Genomic DNA, 25,829 nt, shown 5'->3' on the forward strand with positions numbered 1-25,829 from the left:
GACCAAAGTTTACTTAAATCAGGTGTTGTGATAGCCAAGCCTAAGGAAAACTAGGGACAAGCTTTGCAGTTTGGGAAATCTATGAAGACAGACCCATGTGTGAATTTATGTGCACAAAAATGTATGAAGTGTGTTGTCAAGTTCAGCACCTTGAGCACTAGGTATGGAATGAAGCTTGTAGCCTCCTGGTCCAGGAGGTTGTAGTCGTCTTCCGACAGCATGGCGAAGAGCGCCCTCATAAACTCCAGCACCTTGACGAGCACGCTGGTGTTGGTGTCGAAGAATCGCAGCGAGACCCACTTGAGCAGGACGTCCACGTTGGCCTTCATGGCGTCTTTGTGAGACTCCACCGCCTAGGAGTGGGTGGGGGGTGAAAGGGGTGGACGGGGTGGAGGGGGGAAGAGAGTGAAAAGGGAGAGCATAACATAGTTACCCAATGAATAAGATTTCAGGCATTAAAGAGAAACATCTCTCCTTGTTCAGTAATCTTTCATGCACACTATGCAATCTTACGGATCATGAAGCGTTCACCATTCATCATCTGCTTACCCTAAAAGCAACAGAAACTAGTTTGCACTGTAAATTCTCCAGTTAAAGCAGCGTAGTGTGTCTGAGCAAAATTTGTAAAGTTGGCAAACCGTCCACAGAGATGGGCGAGCAAACACGGCATACAGAGTTTTGGAATATGCCTTCCAATCAGAAAAGAAAGCCAGCAAGCAAACATGCCAAACACTTACAAAAAGCCCAGGATGGGTTCATTTCTGTAAGGAACCTGGGGCCTGTTGCATAAAATTATGCTGACTAGACAATTACCGTACTGGCAACTCAGCAATCAACGACGACCCACAGTGATGACTTGGGCTTTGACTGTCTATGAAATAGTATTTCTATGGTAGTCATTGTTGAGTGCAGAGTGACCACTGATCATAAATTTGCTACAATTTACTGCAACGGTGCCAAGATCAGCATCTGCAAGATTTTTCCTCGGACTGCTCACCTCTAGGAGAATAGATGCGGCCGCGATGTGGTGCTTGAAGTCGGCATGGAAGAGCTGCGCAAACAGCCCCTTGCTGACGCACGGCTGGATCTGGTCCTTCAGCTGCTCAATGTACTCCGCCCGTGGCGTGGTGAAATTCCACTTTAGAATCTGCGCGAGGAAAAGATATGGCATCACACAAGTAACAATCACACCATTTGCGAAACTACGGAATCTGATCTTTTTTGACAGCACCAAAGCTACTGCATATGAAAGCACTTTGACTGTGAAAGACAGTCACATACATCAAACTCTGGATCAATTACAATGGGCTATGGCAGCAGGAAATTAAAGTATTGTTAAGGTCAGTAACTTGTCCTGTATACTGGTTACACTTCATAGTCAGGGTCAATGTCCTAATTCTTATCAGTATTCTCCCACACATATATCTTGTACAGATTGAATATCCTTTCTCCTAAAGTCATAAAGTGGAGGGCTTAGTTAGCCCCTATGTGTTAATTGAACCAAGACACACACGTACAAGCTTAGTGTTGGTGCCTAGAATAAAGCAGTAATTGTAGCCCTTTTCTCATCTACTATACTGACCATGCAAGAACCTATCCCCTGTCCTCCCCTAGTAGCTAGACGTTTGATGTCACCCCTTTGTAATAGTCTCAACTTTATGTCTCTTTGTCCTATTGTTGTAGCCATGCCTCCCTCCAATTACCACCCTATTGCCCGATTGTACCTGTATTAGTTTCTTATCTAATCTCTTCTATGACTATGGAAGTAGCCAACTGGTTAATTGTTTGTATACTTGGCTGTGAATGATGCCAAGCTAAAACTCCTGTTTGGGAGTCAGTCTGAATTTGGTCCTCCTGAAGTCAAGATGCCAATAAATGTGCTCTCTGTAAATGCAATAATTTTATGTTGGTGTGATTGATTCATTGACTCTTGTCCGAAACGCAACAGTATTATTTCTTGAACATCCCTTTATTTAGTTTAAGTTTTAAAGGTATCTCAAATAATTCATCAGTTTATATTCCATGTAGATATAAGGCTGCAAGTTTCAACAGAACACAAAAAAATAAAAGACAAACACTGCTGCTATTAAGTAAATAACAAACAGGAGTTCTGATTTCACACAACATAATGTGGTTTAGGTATGTAGACACTGCACAAATTTCACTTGCAAAATCAAACTCCAGAAAAAACAGCAACTGAACCTATCAAGTCTTGGGAGAATTCAGCTGCAGAAATTATCGTCTCAACTTTTGACAAAGACTAGATTGACGCGACACTTGTCCGACTGACTCAACACTTAGCTGACACTGACTCAGCTGGCAACCAAAAATGGCATCCGATGGCGAACTATGCTCTGAGCTTACAGTAGTAGTTCCTTCATTGGGCGATTTTGCCCCATTGGATCATGCATGACCAATCTGACACTGACCTGATGATCGACCAAAACAAATCAGATTCATCGGACCATCTATCCTTATTGGTTCATGCCCGACTCGTCTAACACTGATCTGATAGTCGAGCAACACAAATCAGATTCATCGGACAATCTACCCTTATTGGTTCAGGCCTTACTCATCCGACACTGATCTGACAGTCGACCAACACAAATCAGATTCATCTGACTGCGATACCATTCACTTCAGTGGGTGATAGGAAAAACAAAACAATGCCTCCAACGAGTGACCAATCAGCAAAAAGCTCTGTGAAAGTGAGTTTATTACCTTGAGGTCTGTCTCATCCTTCAGTCTGCGGTCCTTGCCCTTGTTCATGACGATCGCTGGCCCCAAATCTTCATCCTCATCCTTCTTGCCCTTCTTGGTGGCAGCAGCCTTTCCACCCTGTTCAGAGTCACAGATACACAAAAACTTTGTCAAGCACTATCAAACAGAGACCATAACTTACTATAACACCATGTACGAGTGTAACTTAACAATGCTGGTGTGTTTTAAGCACTTTTTTATCACTAGCTAAAAAGTGATGGCACCCAAAAATTGTATATGCCCAAGCACAACATCCTGCATAAGTAGGGGGGGAAAGGTTATGTCATACTTTGATTGACTTTCTTTTTAAATTCACACAAAACAATATATTGTGAACTTTCAATTTCCTACAACCCCCTCACATTAGGTCAATAAACTTTTGACTCCCACAAGATATTGTGTTTTGATTGCCGTAATTTCACGAGTGCTGCTCTCGTCTGCTGTGTCTGCTTTCTATGAAAGAAAGCAATATTCTGCGCACAAGTATATGAGCACAGATTTGTAAAAAATCTTCATGATGAACAAAATCTATGATATGAAAAAGAACAATCACAGAAGGCACAGTTACAAACTGATAAGTTCCTCTAATATGATTAGTCATTAAAAAAAAGAAATAATATATTAAACAACATACCCAGAATAGGAGAAAAATGTGCTGGTGCCCTATGTAACATAGATATCAGTAAACCATTCTGTCCAACATCCACATGGAATAGCATTCAATATACAAACGAATTGTAATGAAGTGTACAGTGTATTTGCATATCATTAGCATCGCCACGGAGATTGTAAATGATGGGTCAGTTAAATGAGCCTACTGACACTCATGCACCATACCTCTAGATTTCCCAACCCTCACGAGAAATCTCTACTTTTGCTCTTCTTGGACAATGTTTCACATCAAGACTGCCGGACGGCCATGGAGTGATGATCACAGAGTGATCATCTCATCTCAAAGTCATAATCATCTGTGCAAACTTCTCCCCAAATACCCGCAAGATTACTGTAATGGTGGAAATTTTCGCAATGTGGAAATTTTCATGCATTTCGCGCAGCCGGAAACTAGCACAAAAATAAAAGGACGCAAATATTTTTGCTCGCATTATGTACAAGATTGTAACCACAATGCGGTGTCTTGATTCCGCGGGATTAAAAACATGTGAAATTCATCTCACTCCGCAGAGCGCAAAACATTACTCGCATGAAGTTTGTAAAAAGTTTGTAAAATCAACTGTCAGAATATATCCCAAAGTGGTCCTACTTCAAAGTCTGGCCCTTGTTCACATGTGTTATCTTCTGTAATATGAACATAAAAGGTATATTTTTTCTGCAATATATTTACCTCCGCCAAGGGAGGAGGTTATGTTTTCATTACCGTTGGTTTGTTGGTTTGTTTGTTTGTCCGTGTGCAAAATACAGTTGTAACTCAAAAAGTAGTTAACGGATTTGGATGAAACCTACAGGAAAGGTTGAGAATGACAAAAGTAACAAATGATTAAGTTTTGGTAGTGATCAGAGAATTTTTGGGAATTTATGAAGGATTTTTGATATTTTGACTGGTAGGGTCAATGAACTTGGGAGTTCAAGCTGCACATTTTTTAGATTTTCATACGCGCACTAAAGTGCGTGCTCTAGTTTCTGCTAGGACGAGACGCGCCGCGCAGCTGAGGGTTTATGACGTTACAAAGGCTTCTATATTGGGAAAGCGGGCGATTTTTCCGCATGTATACCTATGAGTGGAAATCACTAATCTCTATGGAAGAGCCTAAGGAGCTTTTCCCCAGTGGTGGAGAGGAGAAAAATCTCTATGGGAAGAGCAAGATCATCGGAGGAAAGTAGCTGCTTGGCGGATCAAAGGTCTGCGCTCTCAGTGTGCTTTTCTAGTTCGTTGTCGTTTTTTGCCAATTCCTGTCATAGTGTTTAGAATGCAAGGTCCCTTCAATCACAGATGTTTTTCATCCACCCGTATGTGCAATATTTTTATCTTTCCTGCATTTCCATTCAAACTGAGCATATTGCACAAAGTTTTTGCTCATGATCTTCAAAACTTCATCATCACACTAATTGAAATGATTGGCAAAGGGACATCTTAAATACAACAGGGAAAAAGACCCAGGTTTACAGTTACACTACATGTACTTGAATAATACTAAACTAACTTAGCCACAGACACAACTCAAGTATCTGCATGTCTGTGTGCAGAAATACCAAACATGCTTCTATGCACAAACCCACACAAACAACCATGCTCACATCTACAATATGTACCCTCATGTGTGCACTATGCACATAAAGTCTCTAGGTGAAATTTTGAATCACTAATAACCTGGATTGTGAGTCTTTTTTTTTTCTTCTTTCTCATCATTTGACTTGATCAAAGCCCTTCTTGGTATAAAAAGTTTGCGATCATTTAACTCATCTTGGAATCACATACTTTTCCATTTATGTTACTATTTGCTACCTAAGGCTGTATCTGCATTTTTTCAAAAGTCCAATACTTGTGAATGTGTAAATGAGAGAAAAAAAATCTCCCCCAAGGGTTTCTGACAGGATCAGGAAAGCAAAAATATGAACAAATATAACTTTATGCCAATTGTTCCATCAGTGGTGGTTGCCATTGTTTTATAGATTTCAGCTTTCATTACCTTTTCCACAATTTTCACATACTGTATGATGATCTGAGTTTCTATTAATGCATCATTCAGCCGTGAGAATATATTACAGAATGATATCTATATGCCAACTGCAAGTGTGTGTTATACGTTGCCTGTGTCCTTACACTGTCTCATAAAAGCAAGAAGAGATAGATGATAAATTAAGCAAATTATGGTTTGCATTTTAGAGTTATAACAGAATAGATATATATGCTCCCTATTAAATACTTCAAAGATAGAGAAATGCATATACAACTACAGTATGTCCCAGTTCCACAGTACAGAGCTTTGTGATATGACAAAGAGAAGTTTAGCATAAAGTTGAAATATATGCCTTTGAGTGGCAGAAGTGAACCCATTTGGATAGTCAGATATATACAGCATTACAAGCCCCAGTTCCACTCAACTTAAGGTATGTGATATCTAGAATTATCTCAGATGATTATGTACAATGAAGTTAGCATTTCATTTGCAAAGGAGACCCTAAGGATTGTCAGATAGATATACAATAGCAATATAATGTACCAGTTCCAGTATACAAAACTTGAATGATATGAATGATTATTTCCCGTAGGAATAGAAGTATTACTATCTTTGATAAATGTGAAATGAAGTTGTAAAATCATGTAAATCCATTGTACTCAATAAAGCTGAAATGCTCACATTTCATTTTGTGAAGGCAGAATAACAGCATTTTCAATGTTGTGAAGTTTTAATGCCAGTAATTCATTTAATGACAATGAATGAGGCTGAAATGGTAATATGTCATTGAACGAAGTTGAAATGTTAGTATTTCATGTGCAGAGACTGCACTACATGGTAAAGCCAAGTGACTAAAAGAGCGGTAGCTGTGACCCCCCCCCCCCCCCCCCATCTCACCCCTCCCCCAACCCCACCAGCTCCCTCAGTTAGGATGGGTTAAGTATGTATGACTGATATAACAGTAAACCATGAAGACATGCAGGCAGGCAGGCAGGCAGGGGCCACCGACCGCATTCTCATTTTATCATCCGCTCTACCTTCCCCTTGCCCTGCGACTGCGGAGCTTTACTGGGCTTGGCCTTGCCTCCCGCGCCGTTTGGCGCGGCGCCCTCGTGTGTCAGAGCGCTGCTCGCGGAGCTCGACACGCTGCTGTTGGAGCCAGTGTCATTTGGCACTGACTGGATGGAGGAGAGAGAAGACAGGGAAAGCAATAGAAGGAATGGCACTGACACGTGAGATGAAAACAGGCAAAATGCTGGCAAAATAAAACTTACAAGCAGGATCGGATATTCCCTCACCAATAACGCTATCTCTTCCACAAAAGAAAGTACATGGGACTGACTACACAGAGTAACACAAATGATAAGGAGGTAGTTTGGGATTTCTTTTGTCTTTCAACTAGCCCACCAAAAGAGAAGAGAAATAACTCCAATATATGACAATCATGTCTTTTTATTACAATTCTATATTTCAAGCAGATTTTGACGAATTCTGATCTCTCATGACACTGGATATCTCATCATAATCAAATCTCCAATGATTTCTCTTGAGGTAAGTTTTATTAAAATTCTAATATCACCTTGCTGCAATTTCAACCCTGCTGATTTTTGTGAAAAAATCTTTTTTTAATTATATTTGCCAGCATTGTCAAATCAGCTTGCAGAAATGTCAGAATTCAGAGAGCACACACATATGCAAGATAGAAGAACAAAGACATACAAGTGTACGACAGAAATGACATAGGAATAAAAACAAACATAATGACTGTGTAACTACGACTACTTAAATGTGATAAAGAAGATAACAAGCAAAATAAACAGCAGTGCAAGAAAAAGAACTTCAAATGAAGGAAAGAAATAGATTTGACCTAAAGACATTCCCCTGCTGTAATGACTGCACAGCTGGAAAGGGAAGATTGTAATGATGAAATGGCGCAATGCATCTCATCCTTCTCATACAACTATTTTTCAGCAAGACCTTCTTCTACAGATTAATATTTGAACACATTGTGACAATTTCCACGGATCATCAGGACAACTGGGTTGCAAGTAGACCCAATCACTGCAAATTCTGCCGTAAGAATAAAGTTTGACTTATTGCAACAAACTGCCTCAATCTCGATAGAAAAACAATACCAAAAATATATCAGTACATGAGCCATACGCAGTAGACACCATCACTTTATGGGTTACCCAGCAACTCTTGCTACAAAGGCAAGTGTCATGGCAACGACAAGAATGCCGCCTCCTGATCGGCTGTTGCTACAACTGAAGTTGCCATTCTAGTATGAATGGCTGTCATTACCGTCTATCATCACAAAGGACACTAGTGACTGTCTTATAAGAGGTTAATCCACAAATTATAGAAAGGGGCAAGTATTGCAAGAAAAAGGGCAAACACTCAAATGCTAAAAGCTTATTGGTTGTTGTCTGACTGTTGCCATGGTGACCACAATCAATGCAAGCTGCCACTTGTTGTTGTAACAAGGGGCTGTCAAGTGATAAGGGGAGCCTGGCGTGCTCACTGACCTTTGCTGGAGCCGTCTTGGGTCTCTTGGAGGAGGGCGCCGCCTCTTTCTTCTTCTCAGGTTCCTCAGTGGGCGGGGCAGCCGCTGCCGCCGTGGCGGGGCGCGCACTCTCCTTCTCCTTCTCCTTCTTGGCCGCCTTGGAGGAGGCCGGCTTGCCTGGCTTGGCGGGAATGTTGGGGCGCTGCTTCTCCATGATACCCATCACCTGCTGCTTGGAGGAAGGCTGCCGTGGCGAGACAAAAATGGGGGCAAAAACGTACAGAGAATTACTTTTTATGTGTTGGTTTAAAACTTGCATGGTGATGGAAATGGGAAAGGGAGGTTAGCACCTACACCATTCACAAAAAGTCATTGGGTACTGCAAACTTCTTTTCCTATAAGGATTTTTTTTCTTCTTTTTTTCAGAAAGAGTTGCACCTGATAAATATTTAGTCAACCCTATCTCTGACAGAATAGAGAAGTCAATGACAACATCAGTTTAAGTATATTCATCGAATGTAAACATATTTCTATGTAATTTACATGTATGGACACAGCAAAACTTTGTGGGTAAACTCCTACAATCATATCAGGGCAATTACCCCCCCGGCTAAAGATTAGCGTTCGGGTTAGGTTTAGGGTTAGAGTTTGGGTTAGGGTTAGGATAAGGTTCATGATTACAATTACTGTTAGGGTCAGGGGCAGGGTCTCAGGTAATTGTCCAGAGACCTCCAACAACATGTAAGACATTCGACGAGGCGTGTACCTTTAACTTGCCGGTCATCTTGACCATCTTCTCGTACGACAGATGCATCATGAAGAGCGGGAGGACGGCGGTGGCGTTCTTCCGCACGTCGGCACTCCGGTCCTCGAGGCCGGCGAACAGGTGCGGGGTGCACTGGGCCAGGTCGGCGGGCAGCGACCGGTACTTGCCCATCTTCGTCTCCAGCCAGCCAAAGATCTGGGGGTATTAGAGCAGAGTGGAGTGGGGGGTCAATCCTTTACATTTCCAGGCATGTCACTCAACTTGCACCGTTCTTTTCATAAGCATCCAGTAATAATCCCTTTAAACTAGACCTGGCTGTGAAGTTGGCAAGCCATCTCAAGTCAAGTCTTTATGTGCTCAGACACTTAGCTTCACTTGCCCATGAAGCTTTTTTTTTTCTACAGTGCACTCCCGTTATAACGAACACGGTTATAACGAAATTCCGGTTACAACGAAGTAAAGATTCAGGCCGCAACATCAACCGCTCTACGTTTTTTTGTTTATTTGTTGGGTTATAACAAAATTTCGATAAAACGAAAGAAAACTGCCAGTCCCGAGGACTTTGTTATGACAGGAGTCCACTGTATCATTCAATTGTTTCCTCTAAACTAGACCTAGTTCACTATATATCAATTATGCTTCTTCTTGGGGGAATACTTCACACTCAAACAATGCACAATGGATTGACCTTGATGTGGATTTATCCCTCACATTCATTGATCTTATCAGGAAAGCTGGATGATATAACTCACATGTTTTCCCTCATGTCAGTCAACATATCGCTCTGACCTACCTCTGCTCTGAGCACTGGCTTCTCTTTGGCCAGCACAGAAAGGAGGATTTCGTCCTCGATGAATGGGGCCAGACCGGTCTGTTCTTCCCACGCCGTGAGAGCTGCTATGGCGGCCGCTCTCACAGAAGGCTAAGAAAGCAGCGAAGAAAGCAATGAAGATTATTTCTTACTTTCCTAACAACGCTATAATGCATTTCTAAACACTTTTACTATCTTCACACATTGTAGAAGCTTCAGGTAGTGGATATTCTCAGAAATAACTACGCAACTCTTCTTCTTCTACTTGTTCATTGTATACGGCCTCTTTTAATCCTGAAGATTCTTGAAAATATGCAACATTTTTTGATGACCCATAATATGATTCACAAAAGATGTGACAATACTTCCACTTCTTCTTTTCTTTTTTTTTCTTTTTTTTAAACACTGCATCTCTCAACATCAAAGTTTATCAAATCATTACTGTACAATAAAATCTAAATTATGCTGTTTTGAAAAAAGAAAAACAATTCAACATTTTTCAACATTTGTTTAAAATTACAGTCATCGCACTCTGGAATAATTCAAACTTCATCAGCTGCCTATCCTCCTAAAGCACACAGAAGTAATGCAACACTACTGTGAAGTTTTACATTCTCCGTTATGTTACATTCTTCTTGTTATACTCACTTGCTTAATTCACTTCTGCATAGTTTTGCTGCAAAGAAGTAGACTTGCCAGTACTGCCCTGATTTTGACATGTATCATAACTAAATGATATTCGATTAAAAAAAAGGGGGGATCTGAAAAGCAGAATTCCGACAAAGATTAAACACAGACCTTGCTATCTCCACACAGCAGGAGTAACCCAGCTGCGAATGTCTTCACGTACTGCTTGGAAGCCGGCCCCATCGCCGTGGCGATTGTTGCGAGGATGTTGGCGGTGGTTTGTGCCTAGGGATGACAGGAGCGAGATGAAACATCAAATCCTTACTCACTGAAATATTTACGTCACAAACTGGGGAAAATTGACAATGCAGAGACCACCGTGCCTCCCCTTCTTGATGTGGTGATTTCTGAATTCATACTTGACCATTTTAACGTCTTACACTGAAAGCAATAACTGAGTAGGCAAGAAAGTTTGCCCTTTGATATTGGGGATGGGGGCGGGAAGGGTGTTTAATCTATACAGAAATAAAATATGACAGACACGAGTCCAGCAAAGGAAAGAGGGTAACTTGCAAGAACAAAAATGCACACTTGTAATTATGCTGACATCATGATGATATATCTAATGACAAAACACTTTAGTGTAGTCCTATGACTACATATGTAACTTGAAAAAAAACAACAATACACACACATAAATACCAAATAAGAAAAAGAAGAGATTGGATGATAGAATAAGAGCCATATTTGATTGACAGTATGGTAGTCCTATCAATGGGGTAATACACTCTTCCCCGCTTTGCTTTTGTCTCTATTTTTCGAAGGGGCTTGCAAAATCTGCACTGATGCTTGAAAGAATTACAATGGATTTCTTACAAGGTTCTTGTTGGATTCTCCTAGCCGGGCCTTGAGTGCTGCTGGCAAGTCCCCAAGGTTGGGTGTGATGAACTTGGCTTCTTTTAGGATACCTTCAACCTGTGTGATGACAGACATACACCAATATAAAGCAGTGGGACTACAGGGGAGATGACTTTCTTTTTTTTTTCAATAAACACAAGAGTATAAGTGCAACTAATAGATAATAAGTTGAGAATAAAGGATGGATAAGAACAAATTTGTAGCTATCTGAACATCAGTCAATTTTTCATCGTCAAAAGTGAGAACTGGACAAGAGCCTTCATGATAACAATGCTTCAAACACGGCTTGTATATGATTCATTTTGCCTTTCATAATAAAAAATGTAGCATTTCTTTGTCAAAAAATTTATTTTCACATTTCTAAGTATTCATGTCACGATTCTGCAGGTAACATATTCAGAATTACAATTTTTTCTCATCATTTTTTGCTGCAATGAGTGTAAGTTTGTAATGCTACAGCGCTACCTGCAATTAAAAAATGCAACAAACCAAATATTTATGTGGATTTTTTTCTTTTTTCATGCTGCGTAAAGTCTGTGATGTCATAGCATCACCTGCATCTAAAACAAAATGAGATCGAAACTTTACGAGACGTGTTGAGCAACTGAGCACCGAGGGCAATCTAAGGGCAAACTGTTAATCAATTGCAACCGAGTACTGAGTTGCCAATTTGAGGAAGGGAAAGAAGGAATTGCAAACCTTATCCAGGGCCTCCCCTCGGATCTTCCACTTGCTGTCGGCCATCTCGTCGATGAGTCCCGGCGTGATCTGGGACGAGATGTCCACCCTCGGCACGAGGTCCGCCACGTTCATCCCGCCTCCTCCTCCTCCCCCTCCGTCTTCTTCATCCTCATCATCTTCGTCATCGTCATCCTCCTCGCTGGCTTTCTTGGCCGCCGCCCCTCTGAAGGGCGTGGGTGGTGATTGGCCAGACATCTGTCGGTAGAAAAACAGACACATCTTAGTAGGAGGTTACTGGAAAAGTGGATATTTTCATGGGAGTGATTTTTTACGCTTGGTCTTGTAAGACAAATTTTGCATGTTTACAATTCCGCAGAATCAAAGACACTGAACACCAGTGTATATAACAAGCAAAATATGCTTTTATTTTCACACTAGTTTCTGGTTTTGCGAAATGTGAGAAATTTCCTATTCTACTGTACTCCTTAATAGTCTTAACCAACTGCAAGGATGGCAACCTTTAAACAGTATGGCAGTACTCTGAGGGCTGAATAGATACTGGTACCTTTTGTATCACAGGCATCTTCATGTGGGACTTTTGCATTGCTGCAATTAGAGTCAGCTTGTCCTGTTTACATTACTGTAAATAAATACACAGAAAGCCAATGAAACGGCTCAGAAAGCTGCACCAATGTCAGAGCACAACTAGAAATATCACTTAAGGTGATTAATACCCCCGCCCCGTGACGACAGTCTTACCCAAGGAATGATCTTTCCTTGATCTTCTGCCATTTAAATGCCGTTACCATGGCAACGCAGCTTCCGACACGTCCGAAAAATATGTCTTGCACATCTTCCCACCAAGACTATTATGTGTGCCACATTTCATAAGCTTTTTGTCAAAAACTGAGGAAGTAGTTCAATCCACAAGATCTTTCCTTGATCTTCCACCATTAATATGCCGTTACCATGGCAACGCAGCTTCCGACACGTCCAAAAAATATGTCTTGCACATCTTCCCACCAAGACCAATGTGTGTGCCACATTTCATGAGCTTCAGTCGAATACAGAGGAAGTAGTTCAATCCGCAAGATCTTTCCTTGATCTTCTGCCATTAATATGCCGTTACCATGGCAACACAGCTTCCGACACGTCCGAAAACTATGTCTTCCACATCTTCCCACCAAGATCAAGGTGTGTGCCACATTTTATAAGCTTTGGTCAAAAAACTGAGGAAGTAGTTAAATCCGCAAGATCTTTCCTTGATCTTCTGCCATTAATATGCCGTTACCATGGCAACATACTTTTTGGTACTGTCAAAAATGCGTCTTGCACATCTACAACCAAAGGCACACATCTGTACCAAGTTTCATGGAAATTGGGCAAAAACTGAGGAAGTAGTTTGCAACACAAAATTTTCCATCATTTTGGCTCATAACATGTGAGCTGTTACCATGGCAACATACTTTTTGTCACTGTCAAGAAATGTGTCATGCTGACCTATATCCTAAGACAAACATTCAATATGAATTCCATGAGAATTGGAAGAACACTGATGAAGCAGTTTTGCCATGAAGCATTTTGCCCTATATTTTACCAATAACATGCCGTTACCATGGCAACGCACTTTTTGCCACTGCGGAAATATGTGTCTTGCACATTAACATATTCAGATGAACATCTGTACCTAATTTCATAAAAATTGATCAAAAACTGTGGGAGGAGTTCGCGACGCAAGATTTGTACCCATTTTTGCCCATAATATGCCGTTACCATGGCAACGTACTTTTGGGTACTGTCAAAAATTACGTCTTGCACATCTACAACCCAAGGCACACATCTGTGCCAAGTTTTATGGGAATCGGTTGAAAACTGAGGAAGTAGTTCGCGACGCAAGATTTGCAACGGACCGACCGCCCGGCCGCCCGACCGGCCGCCCGACCGACCGCCCGACCGTCCGCTGATTCCTATATACCCCCTTCAAACTTCGTTTGGCGGGGGTATAAAAAGGTCACCTGGAGTAAATCTTTGCAGCAAAGCCATGTGTCACAAAAAATGTAAGCCTGCCTAGTCAAATATATTCTTGGAAATCTAATGCTCCTACGAAGAAAAAGTCTCAAAATTCTCTCAATGCTTCCCCAAACTCTCTGTAATTATGTAATCTGATTGTTGCACCTTATTTGATTTCATTTGATTGTGCTGTCCCACGCTCAAGCGTCACAAAAAAAAATGATATGCATCAAATACGCAACAGAACATGGCATAACAATGGTGCGCACAACAATAACAGAATCAACAAAAGCAAACAAACTTGCATATTACTATCCTATTGTGTAGGACCACAACAAAAGATCATGTGAAGTTATACACATTAAGACATTATTCAGTATTTTGCATACATTAAACCCACTCCCCAGTGAGTCTCATAGAAACAGGGGGAAACGCACGAACCTTTTCAAACTCCGCATCCATCTGCGATAGGAGGGCGGCCTTCTCGCCGTCGAAGAGCATGCGAAGAGTGGCGCCCATGTACATGTATATCACGCCAAGGAGGGTGATGGCTGATGTGCGGACCTGTGGGTTGACCGCTGCGAGCGCCTTCTTGATGAACGCAATGAGAGGCTTTACGTTTACTCTGGAACAGTGTAGGGGGGGGGGGATATACAAAAGTTATAATGTACATGCCCTGAGTTGTTAATAACTCTTACATCTCTTTCATAGCTAGATAGTCGCAATTACCATATTCTGCGAAAAATGATGCCTATGATTCCTCTTTCCTCTTCCTCAACTTCTAACAAAACATGACCACACAAAAATATGAAGAGCAGTCTGTCAACATTCCCACATGCAAGTCAGGGAGATTCCACACAGCAATAAGGGAGATATCAGTGTGTTACATGCATTTCATTGGGCAAAAACAATTCCCACATCAGAGAAATTTTGATATTCTCTTATTCAGACATAAACAGATTTTGACATTTTCAGGGAGACTCCTGCAGAATCAGGGAGACTTGGCAGCTCTGCAACTCTCACCAAATTCACTTTGACCAAATTTCTTTTCAGAAGGTGAAACATTTTTTTTAATTTTTCAAACAGGGAATTATCAGCATTGCTCCAGGAGCAATTGTACTCAATCAATCTACACAGCCATCCCTAATCTCTAAAGGTTGAATGATCTTGATACACTTTGTCCCTTGCAGGGGCGGGCCCTACGTGATGTTTCGTTTAAAACATTTGCACAACTTGTCCCGAGATATATTCACTTCATTCTTTCTTCTTTTTTTGGTATGCCTACTCACATTCATTTCATGCCTCACTGGAAGAATGTCTGACATTGTTTCACTAAACATCTTGAAAAGTGGTGCAACGAATCGAAGGAAAATTAGCTTTCATTCCTGAAGTTTAATTGCACTTAAAACATTGCATACACAATAATATGTTGCTTATCCATCTCTGTTACTTGGAAATTGGCACAAATTGTGACAAGCCACTGATAACTTTTTTGTCACTTTCCACACAAATAGGAAAAATCTATCATTATATATACATACAGTATCTAAATACAACAGCAACTTGACAGAAAACAGAACAACAGGAAAATTGTTGAATTTCTAATGAAGGTGCAAAAAACATTTCAAAATACATACATTCAATGGAATTTAGAAAGCAAAATATTCAGAACTGTCACAGAGAATTGCACTCTGCATCTCTTGCTTAATGTAATAAGGGTGAAGTCAGAATTAAGTCATTAAGAGAGTTACAAGTTACATTCAGTTCTATGTGGAAATAACAGCAAAGGTAGAATACTTACGATGAAAACCCAAATTCCTGGATGGCCTGTGCAAACCAGGTGAGAAACTCAGCTTGGTTCTTGGGGTTCTTCTGCTTGTCAAATGCATATGATGTGGCCTGAAGGTAGCAATGAAAAAATAAAATAGTGACAGAGCACACAAAAAAATCTCAGTTCAGCTTACAGCACACAATTTATCCTGGAAGAGTCATGCTTATTCCAGAAAGTATTCTCTGTTTTTTCATAAATACTTCACCAAAGGTCAATCTGTGACACTGTAACACTTGCATTCACATTTCTCCAATCTAAAGGAGAATAAAGGGAGATTAATTAACCAAGGAATCTCACCTCCTCTGCAATGTACCCCAGCGAACACGCCTCCGCAACGGCCGTCAGCGACTCCTTGACCTTTGACCCGGACTTGATGTCGCCCACCTTGTCGATGAGGGGTCCGAGGACGACCTGGGCGCAGCGACGGGAGAACCGTGCCTTCTCGGCGAGAAAACCGATTAGTGTGATCTTGGCATTCATCACCTGCAGTAGGGTCAATGAAAACAAGGTTTTTTTTATTTCATTACCTCCACCTAGGAAGGAGGAGGTTGAGTGATCATCGCCGTTGGTTTGTCTGTTTGCAAAATAACTCAAAAAGTTGTGTACGGAGTAAAATGCAACTTGCATAAAAAGTGGATATTGACACAAGGAACACCCCATTCAATTTTGGTTGTGATCTGGGAATTCTTATGGATTTTTGAAGAATTTTTCATCTTTTGGCATACAAAAGGTCACACTTGGGGTTGAAGCTGTGCATACTTGAGGTTTCCATGCATGCACTGAAGCGTGCGCTCTGTCAGGCAAGGCGCCATGCAATGATGTAAACAAAAGGCTTCTATTTTGGGAAATTGCATACGTGTAAGGGTGAAAATGAGTTGATGTCTTGGCGGAGGTCTGTACTCTCCGAGTCAGTGTATATGCCACAATCATATTTATCATTTTGTGTACTCAGATAATGTATGACTGCAATGCTGGAATGCAAAAGTGCTATGCAGAATGACAGGCTTGATGTGCTGGTGAGTGGGGGGGGGGGGGGGGGGGAACAGGGGGACTGAGTCACTGAGATGCAAAAACACCAAAAACTGACCTGGAAATTTGCCTCCTTGAAGCCGGGTTTCTTGGCCAGCACTCTAACAAACGCCTGGGCATTGATGTCATTCTTCTCCATGTTTTGCACTTTCTGCCGGGGGAGAAAATCAAACAAAAGAGGCAACATATTAAAGATACATATGCATTGCCATCAAAAAGCCTCTGAGACACAATATCCGCCAATAATTCAAGGTACACAATAAAGCATCAACACATTTTCCTCCTCGTGTTCCCTTCTATGCAGCTAGTATACTCAACTTCAGTTTAAAAACATTATTTAAACAAAAAAAAAAGAAGGAACATCCAATTCCTCCGTCTGGCAAAATATCTCTGCCTCTAATTCAGTCTTCTCTTCCTTTTAACTGTAAACTAACTAATCACTCTCAATTAATGCATTTTAATGAAAATCAGTTCAATTCAGCTTCATTCAATCAAATTTCATGTCAGATTCAAAAGAAAAGTTCATATGGCCTAAATCTGTGAGGAAGCATCTAATGCCACATAGAAATATATTTTGCTTATATACCATCGTATCTTTTTTTTTCTTCAATCAAATGATACTAGAATTTTGATGCAAGCCTCCCACTTTGGATACAAGTCACATCTACAAGAGCACATATCACTCATGACAATTGCTCTCGACTTCATGTGGTCCCTGTTAGTCTGCATTTCCATTTCCACTTGCAAACTTTCTCCAGGTACATGTAACTAAACCTCATCGTTGGCCAAGTGAAACAAAAAGAGCACCTCATGTTTAAAGTATGGGACCCTTGGCTGAATCTGAATACTCAGTCAGACCAAGCGTGAAGAAAGAAAAGATTTTGTTTTTGTTTTTGCTTTTTTTGTTTTGTTGTTGTTGTTGTTTTGTTTTTTGTTTTTTTTTTGGGGGGGGTCATTCCCCTTTGAGGAAACAATCCAAGAAGGCGAGGGGCAACTAACCCCATCGACCCAACTGTGAAGATGGCACTAAGTGGGAGCCATCAAGAAAATGATCTGTCCAAGCCAACAGGCTGGGAAAAATGGTCAATTTGACCCCCCCCCCCCCCCCCCCCCGACGTTACGCGCCACGATTCCGCAACGCGCCAAGATTTCGCCGCGTTGTTACATGCCTTTTTCATTGAAGTCTCCCGCATATTTTGAGACCAACTTTGCTACAAGTGTACGTCCGGGTACACCGTTCTGAAGTTACGCAATGTTTTTCATATGCACGTCAACCCGAAAACAGCTCAAATTCATAATTTCGCGTGTAAATCCAATGCAAATTGTGTTTTTTTTTGTTTAATTGATATAAATTAGATTATTTCAACTTTTAACCATTGAAATTAATCAATTCTAATGTAGATAAGCTTGAAAAAGTGGCTGCAACAAATTTTGGCAAAAAGACAATAGAAAACAAAAGGTTGAAAAAACAGTGAAATACATAAGAAATTAACAAAACAATAAAAAACAAAAGAAACTGATTTTGATTGTGCTATTCTTTTACAAGAAAATTGTTTGATGTGTCTTGAGGAACTCTGACACAAAAATGTAGCATTCCTTCAGTCTTTTTGATGGAGTTATGGGTGAAAATATGATTTCATGCGTAAATTTGCATAATTAATTTATAAAAAAATATAAAACCAACATTTTTCTATTGTGTGACTACGTAATCTTGTAGTTGACATCCGGCTTTATGTTCAGGCAAAATTTTGCGGCGATCATGTGATCGCCGGCCGAGATCTGAAGGGGGGGTCAAATTGACCCCCCCCCCCCCCCCCCCCCCCCCCCCAGTAAAAACTTGGTCTCAAATAGCCCAGTTAGAATAGGGTTAAATGATGATGCTGATTCCCTGTGTCTGTTTCGTCCACTCACCGTAGTGAATTCCTCCATGGCCGCCAGTCGCTCCTTCCAGTTACTGGACGCCAGCTGGGTCAAGATGGTGGGTGAGAGGAGAGCAGCCGCCTTGTCGTCCACCTCATCTTCCTACACATGCAGAATGGACAGTGGGAAGAGGTCAACGCACTATTTTTCCCGACTTCATGCAAGAGAGGGTAACTTCAAAAGTTATGGAAGACTTCCTTCTTCTAGGCTTACACATTTTGATGATTTTTAGCTGCACTCAATTTCCTCTACCCTGTATGACACACGACTGCAATTCACGTGCAGTACATCACCTGTGCTGCCATGAAGTTGACTAAGAGCAAAAACAGCCATTAACAGAGTAAAAAGAGCATTAGAAATTGACCCAAACTCTTCTTCTCCTGTGTATGTGCACTCATAGATAAATTTACACACATACATACTTACATATATATACAAATACCTTTTGTCATCCAAAGTGAGTATGTTTCTTTTTTTTTCTTTTTTTAGTCGTTATATATGATGATCGCACTGGAGTTGTACAGTTATTTTTGCGAGGGTTTAATTTTCGTGAATTTCGCGAATCACAGCTGGACCACGAATTTAAGACCACGAGGAAATATCATCATGCGCTAAGGTAATAGTGCGCTTATGATGGGCTCTGTAATTTCGCGAAAACATCTCACAAAAATATTCATGCCCTCCTCATTCACAAAAATATCTGTACGCTAGTGTATACAGTATACATTACAAATATGGTATTTAATTCTAATTAGGGGAAATTGCTTGGAGGAATATATCATCTTGCACAGATTTCTATACTGTATCATTTCGCAAGCTCACCGTTAGCAACGGTTCTGACTTCATGTCGTCCTCCGTCTCGCCCTTGGGGACTTTCTTTTTGCCTCCCTTCACAGACTTGGCTGCTCCCTGGAGATATAGGGGGGTAAACATCACACAAACCTTTCTCAAACCAAACCAATCATCCCTCCTCCAAGGAAGGCGGGGCGCCATTCATTACCAAATGCCCCCCGCCCTCCAGCAAGGCTCACTGCATTGTAATTGATGAGTCTGCATGCAAAAATTGATAAACTCCATTTTCAAAGTTTATCAATTGTGGTCATCATCAAATAAAGAGATATTTAATCTTTTCAATGATACTCGTCACATACAAGAAATATTTTTGAAGATTTCTTAATTTTAATCTTAAATATCTCAAGTCAATAAAAATGGACATATCTTCAATTGTACATGGTTTGTGAATCATTATCTTCATTCAACACTCCAAAATGCAAAATTGAATCATCTAAACTTTGTTGAGCATTACCAGCAGAACAACATCAGTAATTTTGGGGGTGGAACTGAAATGGAAAAAGGGTACAGATTGCCAAAATCACTTTTACATTACTGAGTGTTCATACTTATGAATTACCCAAAAACTTTTTAGTACCTACGAAAGAGGATTCACATTCATAATGTATTATGACATCAGGGTTTTACGCCAAGTGATTCTCTACAGGATATTGCAATATAGTCAGGCCTTGCTTTTCAACTCATTCTTCGACACATTGAAAGGCAGACCATAACACTGTGGGTGGGCAAGAAAGGACTGACCGAGCCTCCGCTGTCGGTCTTGGCCTTGGCCTTGGCCTTGGCCGTGCCTGGCCTGCTGGACGACTTGGACTTGGATGGGGCGGCCTTCGATGGGGCTGCCTTGGGCGGGGCAGCCTCCGCCGCCGGCTTGGGTTCCTTCGTCTTCTTCTTGCCTCCGTGCACCAGCTCCACCTTTTCGCTGTACTCTTTGATCTGCGGCGAAGAATGAAAGATCACCAAAACCGTATGTTGGAGATTGTGTGTAATGAGAACACTTCATATACAATGACCCCTCTGCGGAGCTGGCTTTAAAACACTTGACACTTCTAAGCAGCACAGTTGTCTAGTTACTGACAGACATAAAAGTAAACTACTTATTTGCAGCCATCTCTGGTACAAATGACTTGAACAAAAAAAAACCAGACCAAACTGCATATGGAAATATCAATAAGAAAATGGAAATACAATAAATAAATGTTTTGAAAAGAATTTGTTTATGATTCTTTGCATCATCATCATCATCATCACACATCCTCACTACAGAACAAAAGTATGGGAGGGAGTGTTGGATACTCGTCTGCAATAACAGCATTATGTGCAGACGGATAGTTTCAATCAATAAGTTCAGTGATAGCTTTGTGATCAAGGTTAGATTCTCTATTCTAATTTGGTGAATTATGAAAAGACAGCAATGTTTTTTTTTTCTTTTCTTTTCTTTCTTTGAATTCATGTCCTGCTTGTATACTACCTTGTCCAGTTTGATCTTCTCCAGGTCAGCTAGGAAGGGTCCCATAGGTTTCTCCCCTACCACCCTCAGTGCCGTCCCCAGGGCCTCGGAGGCAGCTTCTCTCACGTCAGCCGTCGTGTCAGCCAGTTTCTAGCAGGTCAAGGGTCAACAAGACAAACTTCAAACTCATTCATCGAATGCTTCTAGTACTCCACTAGAAACTATTTTCTAGTTAGAGGAAGATTTAGTTAAAATGAATTTGGCATATCCGTGATCTTAATATGTCTAATTCAAATTTCATAATCACTTAAATACAGGGTGTACATGTGAGTATATATTTGAAGACACATTCAGATGGACATGAGATTCGTTTCCCTTTGTTTTTGTTGTTGAAACGAATAGAATAAGAAAATAGGGAGCTATTAAAAATGGAATCACAAAGAAGACATATCACAGGAAAGCCGGACATAGACAACAGAAATAGAGTGGTCAGAGTAAATGAGAGACAGACAGAGACGGAAAGACAGACAGACAGAGACAAAATGTAGGACACACACACACACAAAGGGAGAATTAGAGAGAATGACATAGACAAACTGAAGACAGTAAAGATGACACGCAAAGGGTAAATCAGACAGACAGACAGACAGAAAGACAAAGTTTTTTTATGTGACACACAATTGATGGTGGTAGGAGGTGGTAAAGATAGACAACACAGAGTACAAGAGACAGATAGAGAGAGAGAAAGACAAAGAGAGACATAGATGAATACTAGTTAAAAACAAGACATACACACAAATAAAGTGAAAGTCGAAGAGACAGATGAAGACAGACTCGGACAGAGAGAGACAGACAGACAAACCAAAGTATAGAAAAGACAAAGAGAAAACAAAGACACAGTAGAGAGAGAGAGGAGAGAGAGAGCGATCAGACTGGCAAAAGATCGAGAGGATTAAGTACGTGATCTTTAAGATCTCGAAGTTTTGCCAGTGTGACCGCAAACTTCCCCCCAAACTTCTTGCGAAACTTCCCACTCGAACTAGGGATATTTCCCTCACTACTGCAAAACTTCTCGATCTGTTTGCGTGCAGTGTCTCCGAAGCGCAAGGCCATTGTCATGTACAGATGTGCATTGTTACGTCACAATCACTAGCCATCGGACGGCGTGCTCTTTCTTCTTTCTTGCCCGCCCGCACCAATGACCAACACTTCTCGATCAAGAAGTTGGGCTGCCAGTGTGACCGCAAAACAAACAATCGCGAGGACTTCACGATCTTAAACTTATCAATCTTTTGCCAGTCTGACCGCGCATAGAGAGAGAGTAAAAGAGAGACACAGCAAAAGAGGAACACAACAGAGAGAGAGAGAAGGGGGCAAATATTGCAGCTGTTACTACAAAAAAAATAAAGTCCCTTGCCTTGACAAGCGATGTGCAGAGTGGCTTGAGGGCAGCCTTGGGTAAGGTGGCTGGGGTGCACTGCCGGAACGCCCTGCCTAAGAAGAGTGTCGTCTCCGCCCTGATGTTGGGGTTCTTGTTCTCCATGGCAGCTAGAACGTCCTCCATGATGTTTTGCAGTGTGGTCTGCAGGGTCATAAAACAGCATTTTTTTTTCCACTTTACACACACTAAGTTCTGCTGTTCTTGTTAGTTTTTCCTTTCGAACATACATAAGAAACATCATAGTTTAAGGAAAAAAATCTAAATGAAAGAAATACTATTTTTTTAGAGGGGTGAAGGTTCAGGTGTGAGTTTCTTCAATTTGCCTCCCTCTACAAATTAGATTTGTTAAGATCGCAACTACAGATCAACAGTTGCGATCTTAACAAATTTTATTTGTAGAGGGAGACAAATTGAAGAAACACCTGAAAAAAAATAAAAATCTAATTTGTGTTGGAAACATCACAGTTTAAAGAAAATCAAATTGGTGATCATTTCTCAAATCTATCATGGAAGATACATCATCAACCACAACTCCTGCCAATGCCAACAGTTTCTGAACATCATTAGTAAATACCTACTTAAAACAATATAAACCAACGAGTCAGTTCTTGAAGTCCCTTTTTTTATCAACTACCGCCATCACATTAACTAAAACTCAAAACATGATACAACTTTCCAATTTCTCAGTGAGGTTAGCATTCAAATGCATGACAGAATGCCCGTCCGAAGCTTCCTTATCTTCTAACACCAAAAGCTTTAATGAAATAAGATCAACTTCCTGTCCTGGTATATGGCATTATTCTTCCATTACATCCTACACGCAATGTGCATACTGAATGTGACAATCGTCTCCCTTGAAACAAAATCTCACACTTTGCATCAGATGTTGTTAGGCATTTCCCTTCCAATAAAACTCACAGTAAACTTATAAACACGGCACAGATAAAAGACAACCGATCTGCACTGATCGCTGATGTACGATACTTGATCGCAGAAGTACATTAAGCGTACGTCATTCACGGAAGATATAATCATAAGTGGCATTTCATTGCCGGAGTTGGGCAAGTAGGGAGTGCACAGTCGTGGGGCAAGAGGGTCATAAACTTACCGAGGGATAAATGGCATCTATTGCTTCTCGCATGGCAGCTACCACATTGGGCTTCTTTTCTTTGAATTTATCCAGGATCGTTGATATACACTGAGGAGGAAAAGTGATGTTAATATTCATCATTTTTTTTTTGTGGCAGGTCAACGACACTAGCTTTTGTCATCACACTGATGAAAAAACCGGCAACACAAAGAAGCAAACAAGTCCGTAAACTAAGTTTTGATACATAGTATAAGCATCCAAAATAAGTTACATAAAGTTCTGGAGTCTACTTAAATATTTTATGCAAATGTCCACATTTCCAGGGCTGCCAACATTCCCAACTCAAAATCATGGTGACTACATAGAGCAATAAGGGATATGCCTTTGTGTAACACAGATTCTCATGGGCAATTTTTTTTTTATTAATCAGAGAGGCTTTATGCATTCTTTCGTCAAGACATGCAGAAATAAGTATGTTTCCAAGGAGTCTCCTGTATATTAAGAAGGCGTAGCAGCTCTATTTCAGTGTCTTGAAACAATATATGATATTTCAACTTATATTTGCACTTACCGCTACTGCATAGGGGGAAAATTTCTTGCGGATCCCAATGGCGATGCCTGCCATGCACTTGCCAGCGAGGGCGACGATCATCACGTTTGTGTCTTTGGCAATGGTCTGCAAAAGAAAGCATACAGCTGTTATGAGATGCTGATGGCATGTTAGGAAAGACATTGTGCATTGCAATTGTAAACATGTACTTTACTAATAATCCTATACGTGCCTAGGCACTCAGCTGCCACTTGCCATATCTTGTCATCAGCATTTAGATAATTCCTCCAAGCCTACGTAACCCCATTTGTGAGTTAGCCAGCCCACTCGGGTATGGCAATGTGCCTCAGTCAAACAGTAAGGCCAGATTGAGGGGATTTAGTTCATGTCTCTGGCTTTCATTTGGTTATTAGCTTTAAGACATTTGTGCCAACTGGTGAAGATACACTGCAGCACTCCTGAGGAGGTGCATGTCGGCATACAAGGCATCTGGGGGGTGTTTCATGAAACTTTTTGTCAGTGATTTACACTGACAACTGTTAAAAGCTACTGAAATCCTTGCGTCTGATTGGCTGATAGCAAATTTGTCGGTGAACACCTCCGACGAACTCGTTGATGAAACGCCCCCCAGATGACTGATACCAAGATGTCAGTAATGACTAACACTTGCTCCAAAAGAAGAGATAAAGTGTTGACAATCTTCTATCCTATATTTCAATCATTTTACTTTTTGCAGTCTTTCTAACGCAAATTTATCAACCTACTAACATTTTTCAATGCATTCAATTTCTACAATTACTTATTCTTCCAAAGCTTGACCTGCCTGCTTTATCTGCAAACTTCTCACTATGCAAATTTATTTATTTTTGTTCCTAGTTATCTGTTAATCTGTCTGTTTCTATTTCCGTATCTCTCTTCTCTTTCTCATTATGCAGGGATGCCAACCTTGGAGAAACCATAACCACTATTCTGAGGGCTGCAGAAAAGGTGTATTCTTGGAAGAAAACAGTATTTTAACCTATCCTGCAATACACTGAATACGAAGATTACTTGGGAAAAATAGACTTTTCTATCAAGCTTACAGTATTTTGGCACAAACAACTACAAAATACTGCAACAAATGAAAGGACCAGTTGGTATATCTGGGTTAGTATGTCTCTTGAATGCTTTGCAACTTCTGTTTTGTTTTTTATAAGTCATTGCTCAATCTCTTTTTTTTTTTCATTTTCCTGCTGTCATTTCTTTCTCTCCTCTTCAGGGGGGCGTTTCATCAACGAGTTCGTCGGAGGTTTTCACCGACAAATTTGCTATCAGCCAATCAGACGCAAGGATTTTGATAGCTTTTAACAGTTGTCAGTGTAAATCACCGACAAAAATTTTCATGAAACACCCCCCAGGGGGGCGTTTCATCAACGAGTTCTTCGGAGGTTTTCACCGACGAATTTGCTATCAGCCAATCAGACGCAAGGATTTCAGTAGCTTTTAACAGTTGTCAGTGTAAATCACTGACAAAAAGTTTCATGAAACACCCCCATGGTGTTCACCATCTATTCATTGGCATGCAGCTCATTTTTACACGATGAAAGCAACTGGATGATTTCATTTTGTTGATCTCTCTTCAAAATCTGTCTAACTGCCAAAGATTTTTTCTTTATCTTTTCCATTCTACCTCTGCTTATTGTTTCTTTAATCTACCCTTCCTTTCTCTACATCATTCCCGTGTGCCTCTCACCTTCTTCAGGACCCGGAGGAGCTCGGCAAAGTCGCCCGGCTCGATCTTGGGGTTCGCCGTCAGCGGCTGCAGCGCCTCCAGAGCCTCTTTCCTGATCTGCCACTTCTTCGCTTCCTGTGTCAGGTCAAAGGTCAAAAAAGGATGCCAAGATGTCACTTCCGCGCCGCCGATACGTGACACGATTACTCAATACACCCAATATACCACCGTCTGTTTAACATC

The 25,829-nt window shown here is 40.9% G+C and overlaps 1 protein-coding gene across 1 annotated transcript in view; it reads right to left on the reverse strand.

Annotated features, from left to right (window-relative positions):
* Positions 1–25,829, reverse strand: part of LOC139717686 (cytoskeleton-associated protein 5-like) — a 67,721-nt gene that overhangs the window by 22,991 nt on the left and 18,901 nt on the right. Inside the window, exons 7-28 of the mRNA XM_071629189.1 lie at positions 25,608–25,721; positions 23,897–24,001; positions 23,344–23,433; positions 22,212–22,376; positions 20,816–20,944; positions 20,089–20,280; positions 19,318–19,392; positions 18,487–18,597; positions 16,634–16,726; positions 15,844–16,029; positions 15,517–15,614; positions 14,157–14,340; positions 11,724–11,960; positions 10,983–11,081; positions 10,278–10,391; positions 9,462–9,590; positions 8,669–8,863; positions 7,925–8,146; positions 6,434–6,574; positions 2,722–2,838; positions 998–1,147; positions 150–353 (exon numbers count right to left, since the gene is read on the reverse strand). Coding sequence (XP_071485290.1) covers positions 150–353; positions 998–1,147; positions 2,722–2,838; positions 6,434–6,574; positions 7,925–8,146; positions 8,669–8,863; positions 9,462–9,590; positions 10,278–10,391; positions 10,983–11,081; positions 11,724–11,960; positions 14,157–14,340; positions 15,517–15,614; positions 15,844–16,029; positions 16,634–16,726; positions 18,487–18,597; positions 19,318–19,392; positions 20,089–20,280; positions 20,816–20,944; positions 22,212–22,376; positions 23,344–23,433; positions 23,897–24,001; positions 25,608–25,721 — 3,150 coding nt within the window. The remainder of the gene's footprint in view (positions 1–149; positions 354–997; positions 1,148–2,721; positions 2,839–6,433; positions 6,575–7,924; positions 8,147–8,668; positions 8,864–9,461; positions 9,591–10,277; positions 10,392–10,982; positions 11,082–11,723; positions 11,961–14,156; positions 14,341–15,516; positions 15,615–15,843; positions 16,030–16,633; positions 16,727–18,486; positions 18,598–19,317; positions 19,393–20,088; positions 20,281–20,815; positions 20,945–22,211; positions 22,377–23,343; positions 23,434–23,896; positions 24,002–25,607; positions 25,722–25,829) is intronic.

Source organism: Diadema antillarum, unplaced genomic scaffold, assembly GCF_040938485.1.
Source record: "Diadema antillarum isolate AM-2024a unplaced genomic scaffold, OU_Dant_1.0 scf00000080, whole genome shotgun sequence".
NCBI classification, from domain to species: domain Eukaryota; kingdom Metazoa; phylum Echinodermata; class Echinoidea; order Diadematoida; family Diadematidae; genus Diadema; species Diadema antillarum.